This window comes from Triturus cristatus, chromosome 9 (genome assembly GCF_964204655.1).
Source record: "Triturus cristatus chromosome 9, aTriCri1.1, whole genome shotgun sequence".
Classification (NCBI taxonomy): domain Eukaryota; kingdom Metazoa; phylum Chordata; class Amphibia; order Caudata; family Salamandridae; genus Triturus; species Triturus cristatus.
The window spans coordinates 1,193,522,003-1,193,543,605 of NC_140592.1; the positions used below are offsets into that span (position 1 = coordinate 1,193,522,003).

The 21,603-nt window shown below is 47.7% G+C and overlaps 1 protein-coding gene across 1 annotated transcript in view; it reads right to left on the minus strand.

Moving 5' to 3' along the window:
- Window positions 1-21,603, minus strand: part of PALS1 (protein associated with LIN7 1, MAGUK p55 family member) — a 502,940-nt gene that overhangs the window by 113,654 nt on the left and 367,683 nt on the right. The window contains exon 7 of the mRNA XM_085627208.1: window positions 7,277-7,354. Coding sequence (XP_085483334.1) covers window positions 7,277-7,354 — 78 coding nt within the window. The remainder of the gene's footprint in view (window positions 1-7,276; window positions 7,355-21,603) is intronic.

Here is a 21,603-nt window from a genome sequence, read left to right on the forward strand (position 1 = left end):
CATATCGCATTGCCTTTGGACAATGGGTGTGGGTATCTGGCGGCGAAGCTTGGGCATTTTTTGTTTTCGTGGGTGGCGAAGAGGTCTATGTGTGGATGCCCCCACATCTGAAAGAACGGGTGAAGAACCTGCGGGTGAAGTTCCCACTCGTGGATCTGCTGCATCTGTCTGCTGAGCAGATCTGCTATGGTGTTTTGGACTCCTGGGACATGTTGGGCTAGGAGAAAGATTTTGTGTGGAATTGCCCATCTCCATATGCTCTGTTCTAGTTGAGAGAGCTGTGGAGAGTGTGTGACGCCTTGTTTTTGAATGTAGTACATGGCCGTCGTGTTGTCTGTGCGAATAAGGACTGCCTTGCCTAAAATCTGTGTCTGAAAGGATTTTAGGGCTAGAGAGATTGCCAGTAACTCCAGATGGTTGATGTGGAGTTACTTTTGTTGCGGCGTCCATGTGCCCTGCACTGTGAGGTGTAGTAGATGAGCTCCCCAGCCGGAGAGCGATGCGTCCGTTGTTAGGATTATTTGTGGAACCGGGTCCAGGAACGGTCGACCTCTGGAAAGATTTGTGGTGTTCCACCACTGCAGAGAGCGATGGGTGCGACCGTCTACCAACACCAGATCTGTCAGTTGCCCCTGGGCCTGGTTCCATTGGCGCGCTAAGCACTCTTGGAGTGGACGCATCTGGAGTCTTGCATGAGGCCCTATGAAAATGCAAGAGGCCATCATCCCTATTAGTTGCATAAACACTCTTGCTGGGAGAGAGTGTTGAGGTATGAATCTTTGACGCAAAGCCTGAATGCTTGCAATCCTGGCAGGATTGGGGTAGGCTATGGCTTTTGAGGTGTCTATGGTGGCACCAAGGTATTGCTTTGTGTGGGATGGTATTAGCTGGGACTTTTGGTGGTTCACTGTGAAACCTAGCTGGTGAAGTAGTTGGATTGTAGTGGTGGTGTGATGTACACATTGGTTGTAGGACGCGGCTTTTATTAGCCAGTCGTCCAAATATGGGAAGACGTGAATGTGCTGTCTTCTGAGGTGTGCCGCCACTACCGCTAGGCACTTGGTGAATACCCTTGGTGCTGTTGTGACCCCGAATGGGAGCACCTTGAACTGGTAGTGTTGCCCGTCCACTACAAATCTGAGGTACTTTCTGTGAGCATGGTGTACCGGAATGTGAAAGTATGCGTCCTTTCAAGTCCAGTGTGGTGAGAAAGTCGTTCTGGGAGAGGAGCGGAAGTACCTGCTGAAGTGTTACCATGTGAAAATGGTCCGAATGTATGTATGTGTTTAGAGGCCGGAGATCTAAGATAGGTCGTAGAGTCTCGTCTTTTTGGTATCAGAAAATATAGGCAGTAGACTCCTAAATTTTGTTGACTGGCGGGGACTTGTTCTATCGCCTGTTTTTGTAGGAGGGAGATTATCTCCTGTTTTAGTAACGTGGAATGTTCTTCTGACATTGGGCGTTGCCTGGGTGGAATGTTTGGGGGGGGTAGATGTCAATTCTAGGCAGTACCCTGAACAAATAATTTGGGTCACCCATCTGTCTGAGGTGATTGTCTCCCAGACGTGAAGGAAATTTTGTAGCCTGCCCCCGACCGGAGTGGGATGGTCTGGAGGGAGCAAGGGGAAGTCATTGGGTAGGCGGTGTGACAGAGCGGGCAGTATTTGTTTTGCCTCTGCCTTTATTGTTATTGCCTCTATATCAGCCTCTTTGATAACCCCTTGTGAAGGTGGATTGAGCAGGGGATTTGTAGGACGTGGACGCGCTATCTGAGGAGTAGCCTCTGGCCGTGCCCCGAAAGGAAGAGCGGCGAAAGGAGCGCCTAGGAGGGTGTGACTGCAAGGCTCCCATAGATTTCGCCGTATCTGTGTCCTTCTTCATCTTCTCGAGGGCCTCATCTACCTTTGGACCGAATAGATGTTCTTGATCAAATGGATGATTTAATATGGAGGCCTGTACCTCAGGTTTAAACCCTGAAACTCTCAGCCAAGCATGGCGACGGAGGAGGACGCTAGTGTTAATGGCCCTTGAGGCTGTGTCTGCTGCGTCTAAGGCACAGCGTATAGAGGTGTTAGTTATGGTCTTACCCTCTTGAATTAATTCATTGGCCCTATATGGGTATTTTTGTGGGAGATGGTGCATGATGGTTTCTAGTTCATCATAATGCGCTCCGTCGTATCTGGCCAATAGCGCTTGAGTGTTGGCGATACGCCATATATTGGCTGCCTGTGACGCAGTGCGCTTTCCTGACGCGTCCCGTAGCTTTGACTCTTTGTCAGGTGGTGGTGCTTCGCCTGACGCCTGGGAGTTTGACCTTTTCCGTGCAGTGGAGACCACTAGGGAATCCAGTGGCGCTGGCCCTTTGATATAGGCAGGATCTGTGGGGGCAGCTTTATACTTTTTTTCTATGCGTGGGTTAATGACCCTAGCCCTGACTGGGTCCTTAAAAACCTCTGGCGCATGTTTTATTACCCCCTGGAGCATAGGTAGTACGGAAGTAGACCTATGTGCGGTATCAAAGGTGTCGAGGAGGAAATCTTCCTCTACCGGGTCAGTGTGTAGCTCTACCCCGTGATAATGTGCCGCCCTCTGAAGTAGGTGGTGAAAACCTAATGAGTCCTCTGGTGGAGATGGCCTGGATGGATAAAGGTCATCTTGTGGGACATCTGGAATGTCTGGATTATTATAATTGTCCCATGGGTCTGGGGATCCTGTAGGGGTGGGGTCTTGTGGCACATCCCCTGGATCGTAGTACGGGTCCCCCTGATCATCATGGTCTGGAGACGGGGTCGGAGAGCGATGAGGCAGGGGTGGAGAAGGCGGAGGGGGCGGAGGTGGAGAGGGTGGAGAAGGTGGGGAAGGCACTCTGAAAGGGGAGGTAGCACAGTCTTTCCTCTTTGGAGGCGGAGGCGGAGCCAGTTTGTCCAAATGTCTCTTTTTAGAAGAAAGTGCCAAATGTCCAGTTTTTGGATCCTTGGTAAGTGTCTTTTGCAAGGGATCCGGTGTAAACAGTTCCTGAGACAATGTTTGTTCCGTCGGCGCCGAAGGTTTCGGGGCCGATGACTTTTTAGGCTTGTCCGTGCCGTGCTTTTTTGGAACCTCCGGTTTTTTGGTCGGCGCCGAGGTAGGCTTCGGCACGGGAGTGTCGGTGCCGAGGGCCTTATGGTGTTTGGTCAGTACCGAAAGGCTGGGTTTCGACACAGGGGGCTTTGGTGCGGAGCTCGGTGTCGAGGTGGAGGCCGGTCTCTTTTTCGGTGCCGAAGTGTGTTTATCGGCACTGCTGGCAGGCTGGCTCGAGCCCGAGCCGCTGGAAGGCTTATTAGGCTTCTTCACCGGGCCCGAAGGTGGGGTGTTCGAAGCAGTGTCTTTGGTCTTGCCTAGGCCCGGAGGCGAAGGCGTGACCGAAGCCTTTTTAGGTGTCGGCGTGGGTGTGGGAGGGGGTATAGTATTCACGACCCTCTGCGCCGGGGTGATGTCCTCCACATCCGAGTCATCGGCTTCAGAAGCACTGACGAGGTCCTCTTGGGTGTGCTGCTGTCCCGGAGCTTCAACGTCGTCCCCGAAGATGTCGACTGGAACGGAGGTCGAGGAGTGCACCAGGTTTAGTCTGGCCCTTCGATCTCGAATAGTCTTTTTCGATCTGAAAGACTTGCAGGCGGGACAGTCGAGCCTCGTGTTCAGGGGAGAGGCAGAGGTTGCACACCTCGTGAAGATCGATGTGGGGGAATTTGGACCCACATCGAGGGCACTTCTTGAATGGAGTTCTTTCCATCAGCCGGGACCGGAGCTTGGATAGGCCCGAAGGCCGCCATCGACGACTGGAAACGAAGATGTGTCGAAGAGAAGTCGATTGAGGAGATCAGGATCTGAAAAATACCGCGAAGAGCGAGGATTCCGCTTCGATCGTCGAACTGGAAATGTTCAGAACCGGACCGCGAAGTATTACATCCGAGCCCGATGGCGGAAAAAAACAATCTGAGGATGGAGCCGAAGCCCATGCGCAATACGAACCAAGGGAGGAGTCACCGACCTTGTGACTTCCAAAGACTTTCCAAGAGGAAAAACAAACTGCAAACATCCGGGCCCAACACCAGATGGCGATCTATGCAAAAGTGTGTAGATCTGCAGCTCATATGCCTCGAACATATTTCTATCAATCGAGGTGCTGAAGGACAATCAAACTAATAATGAAGCATTAATTTACATAAACACAAAGTTATCAAACTCTTCCAAGGAGATCTGATGTTAGGAGATCTGATGTTACAAGTCTGGAAACCTAATTCTCCTCCTGTGCTCCTGTGTGCTCTCCCCATCCTCAGCTTATCTCCCATTGAAACTATTCAAATTAATTCCTTACTTTTTTCCTTCCAAAAAACAGCAGCTTTTGGGATTTATTCCTCCATGATATCCCCTGGTCAGCACTTTTCTCCACTGGAAAGGTCAAGCCTGCCTTTGCTCCAAAAGCAATACATTAGCTCTTAGAAGGGTCTGACAACCTGCATAGGCAGACTATCACATATTAATTTTCCTTTCTTATCCATGCCACAAGGATCTTTTACCTCGCTACACAGACTGCCTCAACAGCATAGATCAACCTCTTCTATCTTCTGCCACTGCACGTCCTGCTCCCATTTGGTCCCAGTGGGTAGCAAAAAGTAATCTGAACTTTGAAGCTCCCAAAGTGTAAGTTTAGGGAGTCTAAAACTATTCTTGCCTACCCATGTTAGGATGAGAGCACCACTATTTTCCTTACAAAGCCTAATCTTTTAGAGTACCTCTTAGTATTGTCTGTATATACTCCACATCATTTTCAAGCTGTTCTGCTTTTTGATGACATCATGTGTCTCCCATTTGTTTGACATCCATTGCCAACTGTAATGCATTTATTATTACGTTAATTTTATTTTCCACTGCATCCCTTTTGATTTCCAATTTATAGGTTTCATCACAAAATGAAAGGTGGGCCATAAAACCGTCCCTCACAATTTGAACCCACTATTTGCGACCTGCCTTTCCGTACATCAGTCCCATTGTGAAATCTATATTATCTAGGCAATTTCTTCCGGTATGGGAAAGCCTTACTCCTTACTAGCCCACTAGGTGGTAGTAATGTCTGTAGTCCTGCCATTTTAAAGCCCAGAAGTGCACCAGTTGTGTTGCCTGATCACAAGATGGTAGAGCTCCCAGCATGCAAGCGTGTGAATCAACACAGGCCTCAAAGAGCCCCTTCTTGCCCACATTTCCCTCGGGCAGCCCTTAAACTAATTCTAATATCCGTTCCTCGAAAAAGCCGGGGGTGTGGGAGGACAGTATTACTGCCGTGGGGGAAGAGGGTCCTGGGTAGTAAATTCTCTCAATCTTGTTCCCGCAGAAGACAAAACTTTCTGTGGCCTAGGGCTAGGGGAGGGGGGAGGGGGGGACACCATGATTTAGCCTAAATAGAACAAAAATTACTCTGGTGGCTAGGGAATCTTTAAGCACCTGCTGGAAACAGTCTGAGGCACCCCAAGGCAAATTACAAAGATCTATATTAAAAGAAAGCAACAGTAAATGAAAGCACATCTTCTCATTCATAGAAAACTAGTCCAAATTCACATTTGTCTAAAAAAAAAAAATGTAATAGTCTACATTAGAGCAAATAGTACGAACATCAAAATGCAAACAATGTATCCATATTAGTACAAAGAGCTGTTCTTCATTTTCCATCAGCACATCTTTCCATCAAAACAGCCATCAGTGTTTTGTCTGTGCTTGGGCCTTTTTCCAAGTGGTTTGAATATGAGACTATATGGATTTCCCCAAAACAAAGGCAGTTTAATTCTTGTAGATAGATGGTCAAAGTAGCTGTCCATACGTGAAGAGATTGAGAGGTATGTTAGTCAATGATGCGGAGTCACTGAAGAACTTGCTTGTAATTTGTAGGGGCAGTGTCCACTTCAAGGTGTTCGGACGCAACTAAATGTGCAGTATTGATGTGCGAGAAAAGGGACCATAGTGGGACCTAAAATGGAAGGCAGTAACCTAAGCAGCAAACATCCCACATCAAATACCATTAACTGCTGCTATACATATTGAATGTTTGGTTGTCAACCACTTCAGCAGACATCATTGTCAACGAGGTCTCAAACTGTTAAATGGATGCTTAAAGGATTTTGTAAAAAAAGGACAGTTAACATTAAACTACAGTGCAGTATTTGTTGTGGATGTGAAACAACTGTCCACTTCTAACCTTGTAATAGTCTTCATATGTTTTACGGTCATAGGTTTACAAGCAGTTATAAGGTGACCTCTGTAAATTCTGAACATTACTTCTATTCATCAGCAAATCATGCTGGCGCCCATCAGAATTCTGTGTGCCTAAGTAGAAAGACTAAATGGACAGCAGATGCATATTTGGTAAATATTACTGAAGCATTGCCTGATATCTTGTATCACAAACTTGGGTGGAAAAATGGCAACTCAAAATTATATGCCAAGATTTGCAGTGCCAGGAGATATGAGCATCATTGTGCCCAGCTGGCTAAAGACCAAACAACATTTGTGTGTCACAAAATAAAATACCACTAGAACTGCTATAATATGCCAGGGGACTTCAAACTTGGGTCTAAGTACTTCTTAATGATTCTGTGTTAAAGCCAATAATACCAGAGTTGCTCAATATTCAAATGGTAAAGGAGCCTGCCTGATGCATGTTATCGTCAAATGCAGTTCACATATGCCCAGGTTCTGCCCAATGTACCAGCCTGTCTGTTTCCATCTCACTATGCATGTTTCCATTTCTCCAGTAAGGCAACTATTGCCATTCTAGTTTCCATAATGCCTACAGAAAACGGGTATGCCAGCTTTCACTCTTAAAACTGCTATGTTAATTTACCTGCAGCCAAATCCGTTTCCACACTGCCCCATGTAAAGATTAATTGCAAAGCTAGCTCCTACATTGCCGAGTAGTCCGTGAGGTGTTCAAAAGATTAAACATCAATACTTTTTGATACATTGATCTTTTACACTACGTAAATCAAATCTGGCAGGAATTTACTGGAAGGAACATTAACATGATTTAGGTTTAAAAAAATTTTTTTTTTTTTATTAAGTGTGTGTCTGAGCAGCAAATACTGCAGAATAGACAATACTCGTTCACTTGGATGAGAGAATCGGCCGAGCACCGCTTCTTTATAATCTAAAATGCAGGTAGGTTATAATAAATGAGCTTACCAACGGGTTTGTATGAATAAAACTTGCTCATAACTTTCACCACACACCAAATGACAATGCTTACCACAGTCTCTTTGGTTGGAGGGGGCTTAGTCTGTGGACAGGGGATCAGGACAAACGTCAGGGTACCATGCATTTCAGCCTGTGAAGGAAAGGAGATCATGGTCAGTGAACAGCTGTAGGTTTTGTGTGCAAGAGACCCATTAACAAATTACACAGCTACATAGATACTGGCTTGTCTGTTGCTGCTTCGATGCCTGATGAGCCTCCATCCCTCTCTTGCTCTGACACCCCAATTTTGTACAATCAATCAAACAACTTTATGGATTTTAGTTTTCATCAGGACTCCATTATTACTGCTAAAGATGATTCTGCACCGCTACTTCCATTTCTGAGCAGAAATCCATTGTTACTTCTGAACTTCCTCTAATTCTCATCACCACTTGCCCTAGAGCTACCCCTCTGGAATACTCTCAGCTACATACCCAAGAAGATGTTCAAATATCTTAATTATATGACAAACACAATCCTGTCCGCATATCAAGTCCTTTTCCCCCTCTTCATAAAGTTTCTGATGAAGACACTGGCCTGGAGTGGTTCTTTTACTTCCTTTATTTATCCAAAGTCTCCTATATGCAATGTATCCATTGTCCTGAGTAACATCATTTACACATTAAGAGCTTTTAGACTGAAAACTGCATATGTTATATTAAAAAAACTATTACATTCTTGGTGACAACGAAGAGTCAGTCTGTCACTTAAAACTGGCAAATACAGCATTCTTCTAGTCCACGATTCAACATCAACATTACCCATAAGAGGAATGCATGAAATGAAACCCTGAAATTATTGTATCAGTATTTCTCATGAATAGCCCTCCATTTCTATCAGCAGTCTCTCAGTTTAGCTGATCATTGGGAGACGAGTCAATTCGACAACAGCCGTCATCTTGTTCTGAGATGTGCATGCACGGGAGAGCAGCATTTTACCCACCAAGCATGTTCAGAACTCTAGAGCTGCTCCTCTTTCTGGAACACTATAAGAGTATTAATCCCATAGGACATGCTTCGCAACTGTGTTCCTCAGAGGTGCCACTGGATCCCTTTGAAAATAGCTGCTCAGCGGTCTTACCCTTCTGCAAACCCTGCTTCAATTACTTACCGACTGTATTTCCAAAGCTGCCTTCCTTCTGTTACCAGGTCAACTTCCAATTTCTATATTCTGAGCATTTTTAATCATGCAGCGATACTTCATATGGATAGAAACTACTGATTAATCTACTTTTCAAGTTATACAAAGCATCATTTCCATGCTACAGTCCAGATTTAAATCAAGCACTAAAGTGCTACCCTATCATTTCAAAGTATTCTGCCGAAACACTCTTTACTGTCATTGCTGCAAACAATATTGCCTTGTCTGTAGAGCACTGCTCACGGGCATTTGCCCTAGACACCTCATCAAAACAACCACAGATTGCCTCCTACCTCCCATTTTCCAGTCCTTCAGCTTGTAGACATATTTAATGCTGACTAAAGCTCAGCTTACATGAAATCTAAAAACTGCAAAACAGTACACCAGACAAAAAACGACTTCCAGTTCTCTAGTGTTTCTGTCCTCCATAGATTCTGTGTCAGGACCAGAGGCTCAGATTATGCATTACTATCTTATCTTCATTGCTCAGCAGCCCAGAGGAACAACACACACAACCATAAAAAGGACTACAAATTCCACGAGTCCTTGAAACAACAGCAATGACTTCCGTATCCTGTTTCTTCAATTTAATATTAGTCCCAAAAAAGCGCTTACTTTTTCTTCGCTGCTCAGTAGCTAGATAAGTGCTTTTCTTAGGAACTGTTTTTCAGACAAATTACGGATAGAGTTTTAAGTAAAGTTGTGGCAGGATTTGTGACTGCTGACTGTACTCAGATAGCTATTGAAAATGATCTATTCTTCTATTGCCTAAAGCTGAACTCCGACAAAACGGAGGTTGTGATATTTGGCAAACTACATCCAGCTTGGTCCCCTACCTGGTGGCCGACCACTTTGGGACCTCCACCTATTCCTGTACCCAAAGCTAGAAACCTAGGGGTCATATTGGATGACAAGCTATCCTTCCTAGCCCACACAAACACCATTGTCTCGTCATCTTTCTTCACCCTCAGAATGATAAAAAAAAATACTTCCGTTCCTTCCCCCAAGTGCAGGAAAAACACTGGTTAGCATGCTAGTATTTTCAAAAATTGACTACTGCAACGGCCTGTTTTTGAATGCCCAAAAAAAGATCATCAAGAGACTGCAGATGGTGCAGAACGCCGCCGCCAGACTAATAACTGGTAATCCTAAATACAACTCAATCTCCCTGGTGGTTCGCAATCTGCACTGGCTACCAATATCTAGCCGCATTAAGTTTAAGGCCCTCTGCATTGCCTTTAAGGCCATTCACAACTCAGGACCAGAATTTCTGAGAAAAGCCTTTCGTGCCCATGTGCCTCATCGAACCTTACGCTCTTCAACTGCTAACCTGCTAAAGGTCCCCCGCACATATAAGGCATCCTGGGGTGACAAGATGTTCACCATTGCCACCACCAAGCTATGGAACTCTCTTCCTCAACACCTAAAAATATGTCCGACACTAACTACTTTCAGGAAACTTATAAAAATGTGGCTTTTTTAATCAAAGAGCACCTCAATAACGTCTTCCCCATATTGTCCGTAGCGCCGAGACACCCACGGGTATTTGCGCGCTCTATAAATCGTTTAAATAAATAAATAAATAAATAAATAAATAAATAACAGGTCTTTCCCTCCATTTCCTTCCCCATTGTCCTTGTGGTGACGCAAGATTAACCATAGGAGAAACGCACACTCCTTCATTCGGTAGTGACTGTGCAGCTATCGTGGAAGCACCTGCTATACAGAGCTATGCTGAGTATCAGGGGTGGGCCCATGACGCAACATGGTAGTGTCCTCCAATAGCCAGGGAGCGCGGTCTGTGCCATACAAACTGAACGTAAACCCTCACTCTATAGGGAAAAGACTGACTCCTCTGCAGGCAGTGGAACCTCACTGGAATAACAGGATGTTAGGGAAGATCTCTGGTAGGGCCAAGGCCGTTTACATCTCCAATCCAACAGACTCCTTTAACAGATTAAGGCAAACCTTCCTTGAAAGGAGAGCTGGAAATACCTTCGGAGATAACAATCTCCATTATTCAGTGAACCTGGAGGACAGGGAAGATGCAGAGGATCCAGATCAGGATGAGGATTCTTGTGATGAACCAGGTCCTAGCAAGCCATGGCGACCGGAAGGAGTTGCAAAGAGACCCTGGGTGGAGACCAGTGGAGGTGGTTTTGAGGTTAAAGAACCATTGGGTATGTTGGACTCCAAGTGTATTCTTACTCGGGGTCATCAGAATGAACCTCACCAGCTAATATAGCTCAATGTGAGAGCAGCAGGATTCGAAAAACCTTTATACAAGGAGGTCAGTGGCCAGCTCAAGGCAAAGCGTCCAAGGCCTTCCACAGAAGGCAAGGCGGCTTCAACCCTGGAAATAGATGGAAAAATTGCCACCTTTATTACTAAGTTAATCAAATACCCCAAGAAGTGTATAGATCTCTTGTGGCACACATGCCAGGATAAACTATTGGATGTTGTTGGTCCATTAACAATGATTCTGGACATGCAGAAAAAAGCCAGCGAAACTGGCAACTGAAATTTCCCCAGATATATTGTTTCGGTGGGCTCAGAGAGCAGTGCGTTTCCTACTGTGCAATGTCTGGCAAGATGTGCGTTTCTCTATTAATTGAGATTAACTATAAACTGGGCAAAGAGACCACCACATACTAGTGGCAGAAGGTGTTCTTTAGAGACCCCTTCATTAAAGAGCTTTGTAAATTCATAACCACTTCCTCCTTGCTGGATAAGGCACAGCACTCGATGAGGAGGGTCTTTGGCCAAAAGGTTTGGGCAGGGCCGGTTGACTCAGGGGGCCCTCTATCAGCCGTCCATACTTTCGAGTACCAGATGTACCAGCACAAAAAATAACCCACTGGCAGGACCAGAAATGATTAAGGAGATTTTTTCCCCAACAAGAGGCTATGCAGGAGATGCGATGGTCAAGAAGCCTTTTGGCGCGGCACCAACGCTCCAGGTGGAGCGTCAGTTAAGGAATTCTCATCCTTCTGATTCCAAGGGTTGTGGGGAAGTTTCAGGTTATTCCGTAACAAGTCAAAGGAAATTACAAGGGATGCATGGCTCTTGCAGACAGTCTGAATTTCTGACAGAATTTTAAGGAACACCTGTACATGGAAGAAGACTCGAGCCACTTATTTTTTCATAGACAAGGAATCCCTCATTGACAAATAGGTAAACTCCTTGCAAGAGAAAGGAGAAAGGACAGAGAACAACTTTATTTAGCTTTAATAATGCTCTAAGCAAATTCCTCATCTTTGGAATATTCCCTAGGCATCAGACTGGCTACAGAAGTTTTCACAGCAGTGCTTCCGTGCAGGACCCGGTGGGGCTGTGCAGCTCTGGGTTCACCTTGTTTCACCGGGAACGTGATAAAGTGGAACCACCTGTAAGTGCCAACCATGTGAGTTGACATGAGTTTCTTGGTGGACTCTTTCCACGTCCTCAGATGCGGAGCATGAACTATCAGCGATACCAGTGTGCAGATCTTTAATTTGGGACTTTTTTAGATGGCAAAAAGGAGGGCACTACACAGAAAGGGGAAGCGGGAGGGCGGTGAGAAATCTGCGGTTAGACAGAGTAGCCACCAGAAAAAGCATAATCAAAGGTAGGTAACTTGTGCTTCTGATAAATATTTTTAATTACAGATTCTTCACTTTTAGAATGGTTACCAAAGCAGTACCTCCTCAAGGTGGAGGATCTGTGGAGTGGGCTCAGATGGAAAAGTTGTGCAAACGCTGTGGTAGCAGACTTGGACCTGGCTGAATGAGCACTCCTTTCTGTAGGCTGTTTCTTGTCTAGTGCACAGAAGATTTAAATGCAGAGGACTATCCATCTTGACCAAGTCTTTCTGTACCACCTTTCCTTGCTCCAGAGAGAATCCCAAAAAAACAATAATCCCCCCAATAGTCTTTGGTGTGATCAATGTGAAAACTTGACTCTTTTGGGGTCCAGCCGACGGAGTCTTTACTCCTCCTTCGAGGGGAGAGGCGAAGCAGAGAACTCTGGGAGGGTGATGGATTGCCCAATGTAAAAAGCAGTCATGGCTTTTGGCAAGAAGGTAGCACAGGCCCTCGACACCAGTTTGCCGGTGTAAAAATGTGGAGTAGGGATGTGGCACCAAGACAGCCTGGAGCTCACTAATGTAAAAAGCTGAAGTGATTTAATTGAAAGAGACAGCTTTGAGAGTCTGAGGACACAACAAGCAACTCTGCATTGGTTCGAAAGGAAGCAAATGAGGAACTTCAGGATCAAATAATATGCCACTGGGCATCACAAACTGTTTGGGAGAGAACATGTGTGTCAAACCTTTTAATAAGACTCATGACAACAGGTGACAATCAAGGACGGTTGGACTGGCAAATGCAAAAAGACTGAAAGGGAGGGGGCAAACAGCCTTTAATAGGACTCACTGCAAGACCTTGCTGAGCCAAAGACAAAACGAACCATAAACTATCCAACAGTTTGGCTTTTAAGGAGTCTGTGTTGCAGACTGCACAATAGGCAACAAATCTGCTCCATCACCCAGCGTGCATGGACTTTGCAGAAGGACGTCTGGCAGTGAGGATGACATCCATAACCTCTGGTTGTGTAAGGAATGCAGTCAACTGCTGCCGGTCAATCCCCACACATAAAAGTGTAGACTGTGCAGATTTGTTTTGCAAACAATTTTTAATTGGGTCAAAAGCCACATACATTGCAGAGTTCCTTACCCCAGGATACATCTGCCTTAGTAGACATTGCAAAGCATTTCCATTGGAAGAATGTGCAGTTTTGGGTGTAGAACCCTGTCCTGCTGTTGCTACTGAAGATCCACCCAAAGCAGAACCCTGATCAGAGGAAAGATAGTATGCCCAGAAGATAACACACTTTACTGGCCCAATCCAGAGCTTATACGATAGCTTGGCCTAGTTATTTATTATCTTCTTCAGAACTCGAGGCATAGGTGGATAGACGTACAGGAGTCCTGTGCTCCACTCTAGCCGGAATGGGTCTCCTAGAGAGAGCTTTCTTGGGACTCAACACGCAGAAATTTTGAGACTGCTCATCCTCAAAGGTGGTAAAAAGGTCCAGTCATGGTTCATCCAACCGTCGAAAGATACCAGGTCACACCTCGCCATTCATGATCAGGCAGATGCCACAGGCCGAGCTACTTGTCCACCCTGGCGTTTAAAGATCTCACCAGATGGTTCACGTTCAGGGATATACACTGATGCTCCAGCCAACTCCAGTGGCGCAGGACCCAGTCCCCACTATGCTCAGCAATACGGTGACGTTTTCTGTGAGGACCTGCACCAGACTTCTCTTGCTGGATGGCAAGAAGGCCTTCAAAACCAGTTCAGTGGCCTGCAACTCCAACAGATTAATCTGGAGCTGGATTTCGTCTGAGACCAGATGTCTCTGATCTACACGTCACAGTCAGCTCTAGGAGGGAAAGTAAGAGGAGTCTGCCGCTGGTCAGGTTGCGGTGGAGTAGCCCACACTGCAGGCATGCAACAGGCTTTCCTTGTACTGGGTCTCCTGAGAATTCAGTTTTCCACATGTATATGCCTTCTGGCAAAATGAACAAGCAGGATGCAAGGAGGCCATCAGGCAAAGAAGCCTCAGAGTTGTTCTCACCAAGGTGCAGGATCAAAGCTGAAAAAAGAATCATAGGGCGAATGCGCTGGGAAACAAACTGCTGACGGTGAATGGAGGTGGGGATAGTGGTGAGACAGTGAGTCGAAGAGAAACTGGGAGACAGGGAGGTAAAAGCAGGTCAAATGTAAAGGAGATAAAGGTGTGAGAATGGGAGGTAGAGATGAAGGTATGAGAATCGTTTTAATATAACTCCCTTATCCCCCCCAAAAAATCCTCTGCCCCCTACAAAATATGCACCCAGGCGGCCATTACATGCATGTGAGGGCGTCCCATCTCCTTGGCTATATTTACATTTTATGTGCATTCCATTAGTGCTCTCCAGACAACGGTTAATAATTCAGGTCAGGAGCTCTTAATCTGTGTGGGCTAGTAGAACACATTTCACCACCAAGAGGGTGGTCTATCAAAGGCTGCCTGATTTGTTTAAAGTGTTTGTGCTTATTATTCAAGTCATACATTATTATTTCTTTTGCATCGGGTTCCAAAGTTTAACATTTCTTCCAGTCAGCTGCAATTAACTGCTTTCCACCCATTAACAAAATGATTCACCAGGAACCTCATCTCTTTCATCATGCCTTTTGCTCGTTTGTCTAAGGCCAAGTAAAATTACCTCCGGAGTGTCCTGAATAGGGTAACCTCCTACCTACTACATCCCAGGTTCTCATGACTATGCTATGTCGCTGGCATATGCATTTTTGGTTCTTGAACGTTTAGGCAGCCAGACATCTCAGTATGGCCTGCTCCTAACACTCCTGTCAATAAACAACCATTTTTACCCTTTTCCTGCACTATCCAGGCTTTAAGGATTCATAGATGTGGAGGGGGCGTGGCCGACCCGCCGACCGGCATGGTTGTGCGGCGCTGAAGCTCCGGCCGCTGATGCCCACGAGCGGCGTCCAACAACGTGTTGAGTTTGCCATCAGCCATCTCAATGACGCCGGGTGCCCCGTAAATCTGCGGAGCTAGCGACTGGCGCTGGAGTGGACGGGGGTGCCGCATGAAACACCATCTTCCTGCACCCGCCGGAGGTGGGGGGCAGCGTGGCCTACCCCGCGCTGGATACTTGAGCGGCATCACTGTAACGCGAGCCCGGGGCCTCTGCAGCTCCTTAGGTCCCGCGGCCTTCGCCGCGCGGGGGTGCCCCGGCCCGGCCCTCTCCATCAACGTTGGGGACCAGCGAGGGAGCGCTGCCACAAATTAGAGCACATCTGGCGAGTGGAGGGGAGACTTAAAGGACTAGGCCTACCCAAGAGGCCACATCACTGCTCGGACCTGCTATTCGCCGGGTTGGGACTCCAGATTGGGGGCACTGCGACTACCTTCGGCCAGCTCTCCAGTTTGGGGCTCAAGTCACCATACTCCTTCAATACTGCACCTTGCCATACACCGGTGCACCGGGTGCCACGCGTTGGCGAACGTACAGCCGTATCCACCACAGGGGCCCCGATCGGAGGAGGCGTTGGTGTGTGGGGACCCTAAGCAACACAAACTGGCCTTTGGCAGACTCGGGCCGTACATCCCACTCGCTGGACCGTGGGAGCACTTTAAGCGCGACGGACCACCAGTCGACGGAGCAGGAGATGTCGGCCATTTTGACGGAGCTCCGCGCGGGGTTCCACAGCCTGGATGACCGACTGGATACCCTGACTTCCAGGCTGAACAGAATGGGGGCATCGACGGCCACCACACCCGACTTGGAGAAGCCGAGCAGCGACTTTCTGACCAGGAAGACCGCACCAAAGATATGGCGCGTAGACTGGAGTGCACGGAGCACCTCTTGAAATCTGTTGCCATCAAGAATAAGGATTTGGAGGCCCGGTCCCGGCGAAACAACGTTCGCATAGCGGGACTTGCGGAGACCACTAACATGGGCCAGCCGGAAACCTTTCTGGAGGCGCTCCTGAAAGAACTTTTTGGCGTTGAACAGTTCTCTGCCACGTTCGTTGTGTCGAGGGCTCAGTGATTTCTGGGCACACGCCCGCGGCCAGAACGCCCCCCACGACCCATTGTGGCGCGTCTCCTGAATTACAGGGACAGGAATACCATCCTCTGCCTGGCAAGAGAGCCAGCCCCAGTAACCTATCAGGGATCGATCCTTTCCTTCTATCCCAACCATACTCTGGTTGTCCAGGAGGCCCGGCGCAAGTTCACCGAAGCCAAAAAACGCCTCCGCGCCCTGGACTTGAAGTACGCAATGCTCTACCCTGCACGACTGAGGGTGTTGATGGACGGTAAGCCTCGTTTCTTGAATGGTCCGGACGTGCTGGCCTTCTGCAAACAACGTGTGGCCGAGTCCCGCCGCGGTCATGGCCGGTCCTCCCGACACTCCTCTCCAGACAATAACCTGGCTCCCAGTACTGAACTCTTCACATCGGATTGAGACTTTGCTGCTGGTAAAATTACTTCAGGCTCCTAGCCCGTTTTGGCTAACTTTGGTAACGTTGCTCCAGTTTTAGCTAGTCCTTTTGTCCATTTTGCAGGGTTGTTTCACGTTATTGCTGCATTTGACTTTCATTCTTCTACGTCTGGCCCCACCCGGACTGCTTGAACCTGGAGTGGCATAATGCCCCGGCTGTTCTCCGCCTGCTTGCTTGATTCTTGGTGAACTCTCAGTATAGGGGATCGTTCGAGGTTCCCATTATGGGGTCGGTTACTGCGGTCCTTCCCGTAACTGTTGTTGCTAATTAACTTCTGTTCTTTCAGTGATGTGAGCATCAGCTGTCCGAGGCGTTGCCTCCCCCCATGGATGAATCCGCATAACTTTATTTTGGGAATTGTTGTTGTTGGGGTGATGTGGGGTTTTGGGGGGGGGTGGGGAGGAGAGGATCTGGTTCTCGGGACCTTAGGGCTCAGGTGTGGGTGGCGGGTGGGATCCAGGGGGTGGTAAGGTTTGTGGATTTCGGTGTGTGTTTTATTATTGGTGTATTGTGTTTTTTAATTGATACTGTTGGCTGTGGACTCCGCACTGCTCCCGCCATCGTATGGTTGCCGTTATATATGCTCCGCTTCCTCCTTTTTAAGCCAGGACTGTAGTTCCATCTGTAAATGTACGCTTGATTACATGGAATGTTAGGGGGCTTAATAACCCAAGAAAATGCAAACTGGTGATCGCATATTTGAAACGCCACAAAGTAAAGATAGCCTTCTTGCAGGAGACCCATCTCCCACCCCAAGGTTCCCCTCCCTTTGCCTCCTCCTGGGGTCCCAATAGATTTTTTTTCCAGCTTCAGTACTTATTCGCGGGGGGTCTGCACACTGATACACAGCTCCCTCCCTTTCACTTTACTGCTTAAGGAAGAGGACCCCCTTGGGCGCTACCTGCTGGTTAAGGGTACACTGTTGGGCCATAGGGTACTTCTTTTCAATGCTTATGCCCCGAACACTGACGCCCCAGAGTTTTTTACTAATCTACATGCCCTTCTCAATCGGCACGCTTATGATGCTCTATTCCTGGGTGGGGATCTTAACCTTTGGCTGAATCCTGCTCTTGACTCCTCCAACCCTCACGCCATACTGAAGGGTCAATCTCTTGCGACACTTACCGACCTGATTGGTGCATTGGACCTCTGGGATATTTGTCGACAGCATCACCCATCGGCCCATGGCTACACTTTATTCCGCACCCCATTCAACTTACACGCGCATTGACTACGTTTTTGCTACGGCGACAGGTTGTCGCTAGATTGCAGGGATGGACGTACTGCCTCGCACTCTATCCGACCACTCCCCCTTAATTTTACGCTTAGTGATCCCTCACTCGGCCCTCCTTGACAAGGTGTTTCGCGCTGAGGTCCAAGAGGCCATTACGGAATACTTTGTCCTAAACACTGGATTGGTGCCGCACTACTCCACCCTCAGGGACGCCTTTAAGGCGTTCATACGGGGAGTCATTATTTCCAAGCAGGCAGGGGTGTTGCGATCGATATGGGGCAGCCTTGCAGGGGTGGAGGCTGAACTGGCCCTCTTGGATGAGTCTTCCCACGACCCGACGCAGGCCAAGCAAAATGCACTGCTGCTAGATTTTAATGACCGTGCAGACAGGGAGGCGAATCTCCTTGGCAAACACTACTTGGCAAGGCGCTACGGCGAGGGTGAGCGCCCAGGCAGGACTTTGGCCCGTCTGGTAAACCCCCCCTAGAGGGGCTGGACATATTACATCTATCGTCCGGGGGGATGGGACTGTTGCCACGTCTGACTCCGACTTTGTAGCGGAACTTGTGACCTATTACCGTTCACTCTACTCCACCACACTGCCGGAGGGATTCTCGCAGCACCTTTCATATTTAGAGGAGGTGGCTATGGTCTGGCTGACCGAGGGCCAAGCTGAATTCTTGGCGCACCCCTTCACCGTTGAATTAATTTTGTTGGCAATAGACGAACTCTCGGGCTCCAAGACCCCAGGCCTAGATGGCCTCACCGGGGTATTTTATAAAGCGTATAAGGAATGTTAAGCGCCCCAACTCCTGGAGGTGTTTGCTGAGGCGTTGGAATCGGGCACACTCCCCCTTACCATGCACGAGGCGGCCATCTCCTTGATAATTTAAACCAGGCAAAGATCCCACGCATTGCTCGTCCTATCGCCCAATATCCCTCATAAATTTTGATAACAAGGTTTTGGCCAAAACACTCCTCGAGGCTATCGTTATTGATGGACCAAATTCTCTTCCCGGTGCAGTCAGGGTTTATACCACACCGATCTACTGCCCTCAATCTTCGCACGGTGTTCTCTGTCATTAACAGTATTGATCCCACCACGCCTGCTGCAGTTGTGCTACTAGACGCGGAAAAGGCGCTAGACTCAATCGAGTGGCCTTTCCTACTGGCATCACTTCGTAAACTTGCCCTTCCTTCTAATTTCATAGCCATAATCGCCCTGCTGTATTCTTCTCCTACATCCTGCCTGCGGGTTAATGGGTCCCTCTCTCCTTCCATTCCCATCACCCGTGGTACCCGCCAGGGCTGCCCCTTGTCCCCGCTCCTGTTCATCATCACGATGGACCCTCTGGTCCGAATCCTCCAAGAAAAACACTTGTTTCGTGGCTTACAATTCCCAGCCGGTCCGCTGCTGATGTCTCTGTACGCGGATGACGTCTTGCTTTTTGTGAGACACCCGTAAAACAATCTCCAGCCTTTGAATGATGAAATAGAACATTTCGGTTCCGTATCGGGTCTTAAAATCAATTGGGGAAAGTCGGTATTGTTTCCCATAACTGATGCGGCTGCGGCTGATGACACTGAATACTCTGTGCGGGTGGACCGAGAGACTACCAAATATCTGGGGGTTCACTTACACCGGGATAAGGGACAAGTTGTACAGTTGAACTATGGACCAGCTATTGAACAGCTCTCCTCGAAAATAGATAGGAGGTACAACTGCCTCTCTCTATAGCTGGCCGTATCGCCCTTATTAAAATGAAAGGACTACCGCGTTTTCTTTACTATTGTCGCACTATACCCATTCTGCTCACCAATGCGTTTTTCGCCTATCTACGTGGTCTTCTCATCCGTCTGGTATGGACGGGCCGCAGACCCTGGGTGGCTTGGGACACACTTAACCTCCCGTATTCCCTGGGAGGATTCGCAGTTCCAGATCCTCAAATGTATTTTCTGGTGGCGCAATATGCCCACAATTGGTTCCATCCTAATGCCAGAATACCTTACACAAAAACAGACAAGGAGCTGGCTGCCCCAACGCTTTTAGCGTCCCTAATCCCAAAAGGAATCCCTCTCGATGCCCATGACATTCAGGCTCTGGCCTCTACGTGTTGGGCTTGGCGTAAGCTGAATCGACTATACAGGTCTGGTCCCCTTTATTCACCTGCACTTCCGCTTGCCAATAACCCCTTTTTGCCATTAACCACTGATAGAGGGGTGCTTGTGACCTTTGCCAAACTGGGGCTCGACACCTTTGGTTCCTTATTCCCGGACGGTCGGGCGCGTAAGCGGTCTGATTTGACACAGCTTCCTGGGTTCACCGGTGGATACTCTTAACGTGGCTCGGCTCCACGGGACGCTCCGCGCTACATTCGCTACTTACCCTGCCCCTCAAGACGACTTCCCCCCGCTCACCCTCCTTATAGCTGACACTGCGGGAACACATTTGGTCACTAAACTATACAAGGCGTGTATGGCACTCCGGCCGGGGCGGGATAGTGGGGCACGCCAAAGATGGGAATCTGATATCGGACGTCCCATTACGGACAAGGAATGGGCCTACTGCTTGGAGCAGACACACAAGGTATCACCTAACCACAGACATAAGTTACTCCATTTTAAATTCATCCACAGAATTTATGTGACTCCTGTACAATTGGCCAAATTTGATCCTTCTAAACCAACGAATTGCCCCAAGTGCTGACTTCGCCCACATGGCCTGGTCCTGCCCCCACGTTCTCCCCAACTGGCAGGAGGTATTTGATGTGCTATCTCAAATAATAGAAACGCCCATGGTTCCCTCATCTGAATTGGGGTTGCTGGGGTTGGTCCATCGACTCAAACTGTGCTATAGATGCTTTACAGCGATTGCCCTACTGCTTGTGAAGCGCGAGATAGCCTCTCTCTTGGGAGCCAGGGCTCATCCAACTAAGGCGGCCTGGCTTAGGAGCATGGCGCATTGCAATGTTCACTCCAAGATTTACACCTCGCTCATGCCTCCAGGCCTCGTGATATCTGGTGCATATACCGCACATTTCTACAACGAACACTCCATGCTTCCCAGATCGTTCCTAACTACTCGTCAAGCCCACCCACGAGCTGAGAGGACGGGTGTTGGACCCCTAGTTGCACCCCACGGATTGCTATCTTCCTTGGGTGTATCCCCCGTGGCTCTGGAATAGTTATAGCATGCACACCAACTGCGCCGTTACAGGCACTTAACTACTGCTTTATGTACGATATTGCATGGAGTCCACCTCACTTAATATGATGTGATTAGTAATTTTATTCTTTTGAGTAATATGTGTGTATGTATAAGTTGAATTTGGATTTATTTTTTGGAGTACCTATCCTATAGGAAATTTTCAAACGCTCTTTAGTCTGTTGTATACCATGCTTCATCCCGCACAGATGTAATGTCGATGTTCAGTCCTGCTTCCGATTCGAACGCCTGTATTGTCTATTATTGTATTGTCCTTTGGTTTGTTCTGCACTATAATTGTGGAAAAATATATATATTTTTTTTTTAAAAGAAGAAAAGGATGCATAGATGTGCTGCTTAGCAATATCTCCACTAATCTGGGATTGACGCTTCCTCTTGTCATGAGAAACTGTCGTTTTCTTACCCAATCGCAACAGGGGAGTGTGTGTGTCATTTGGTAAATCTGACCATATTTCACTCTTCAGTGTTGACAAATGAGCCTTAAACATCTTTTATAGGAAAGGAGTAATATTTATCCACAAGTACCACATATGACGTCTAGTCCAAGTAAAGGGAAAATCCATTTGAAGCTTAACAACTTCTTCCTGTTCTAGGGAACAATTTAATATTTTGGAATTCTCCTTATTGATTTTGAACCCTGCTATCTGTCCAAAATATTCCAGTAGCCATTCTAGGCTGCAAGG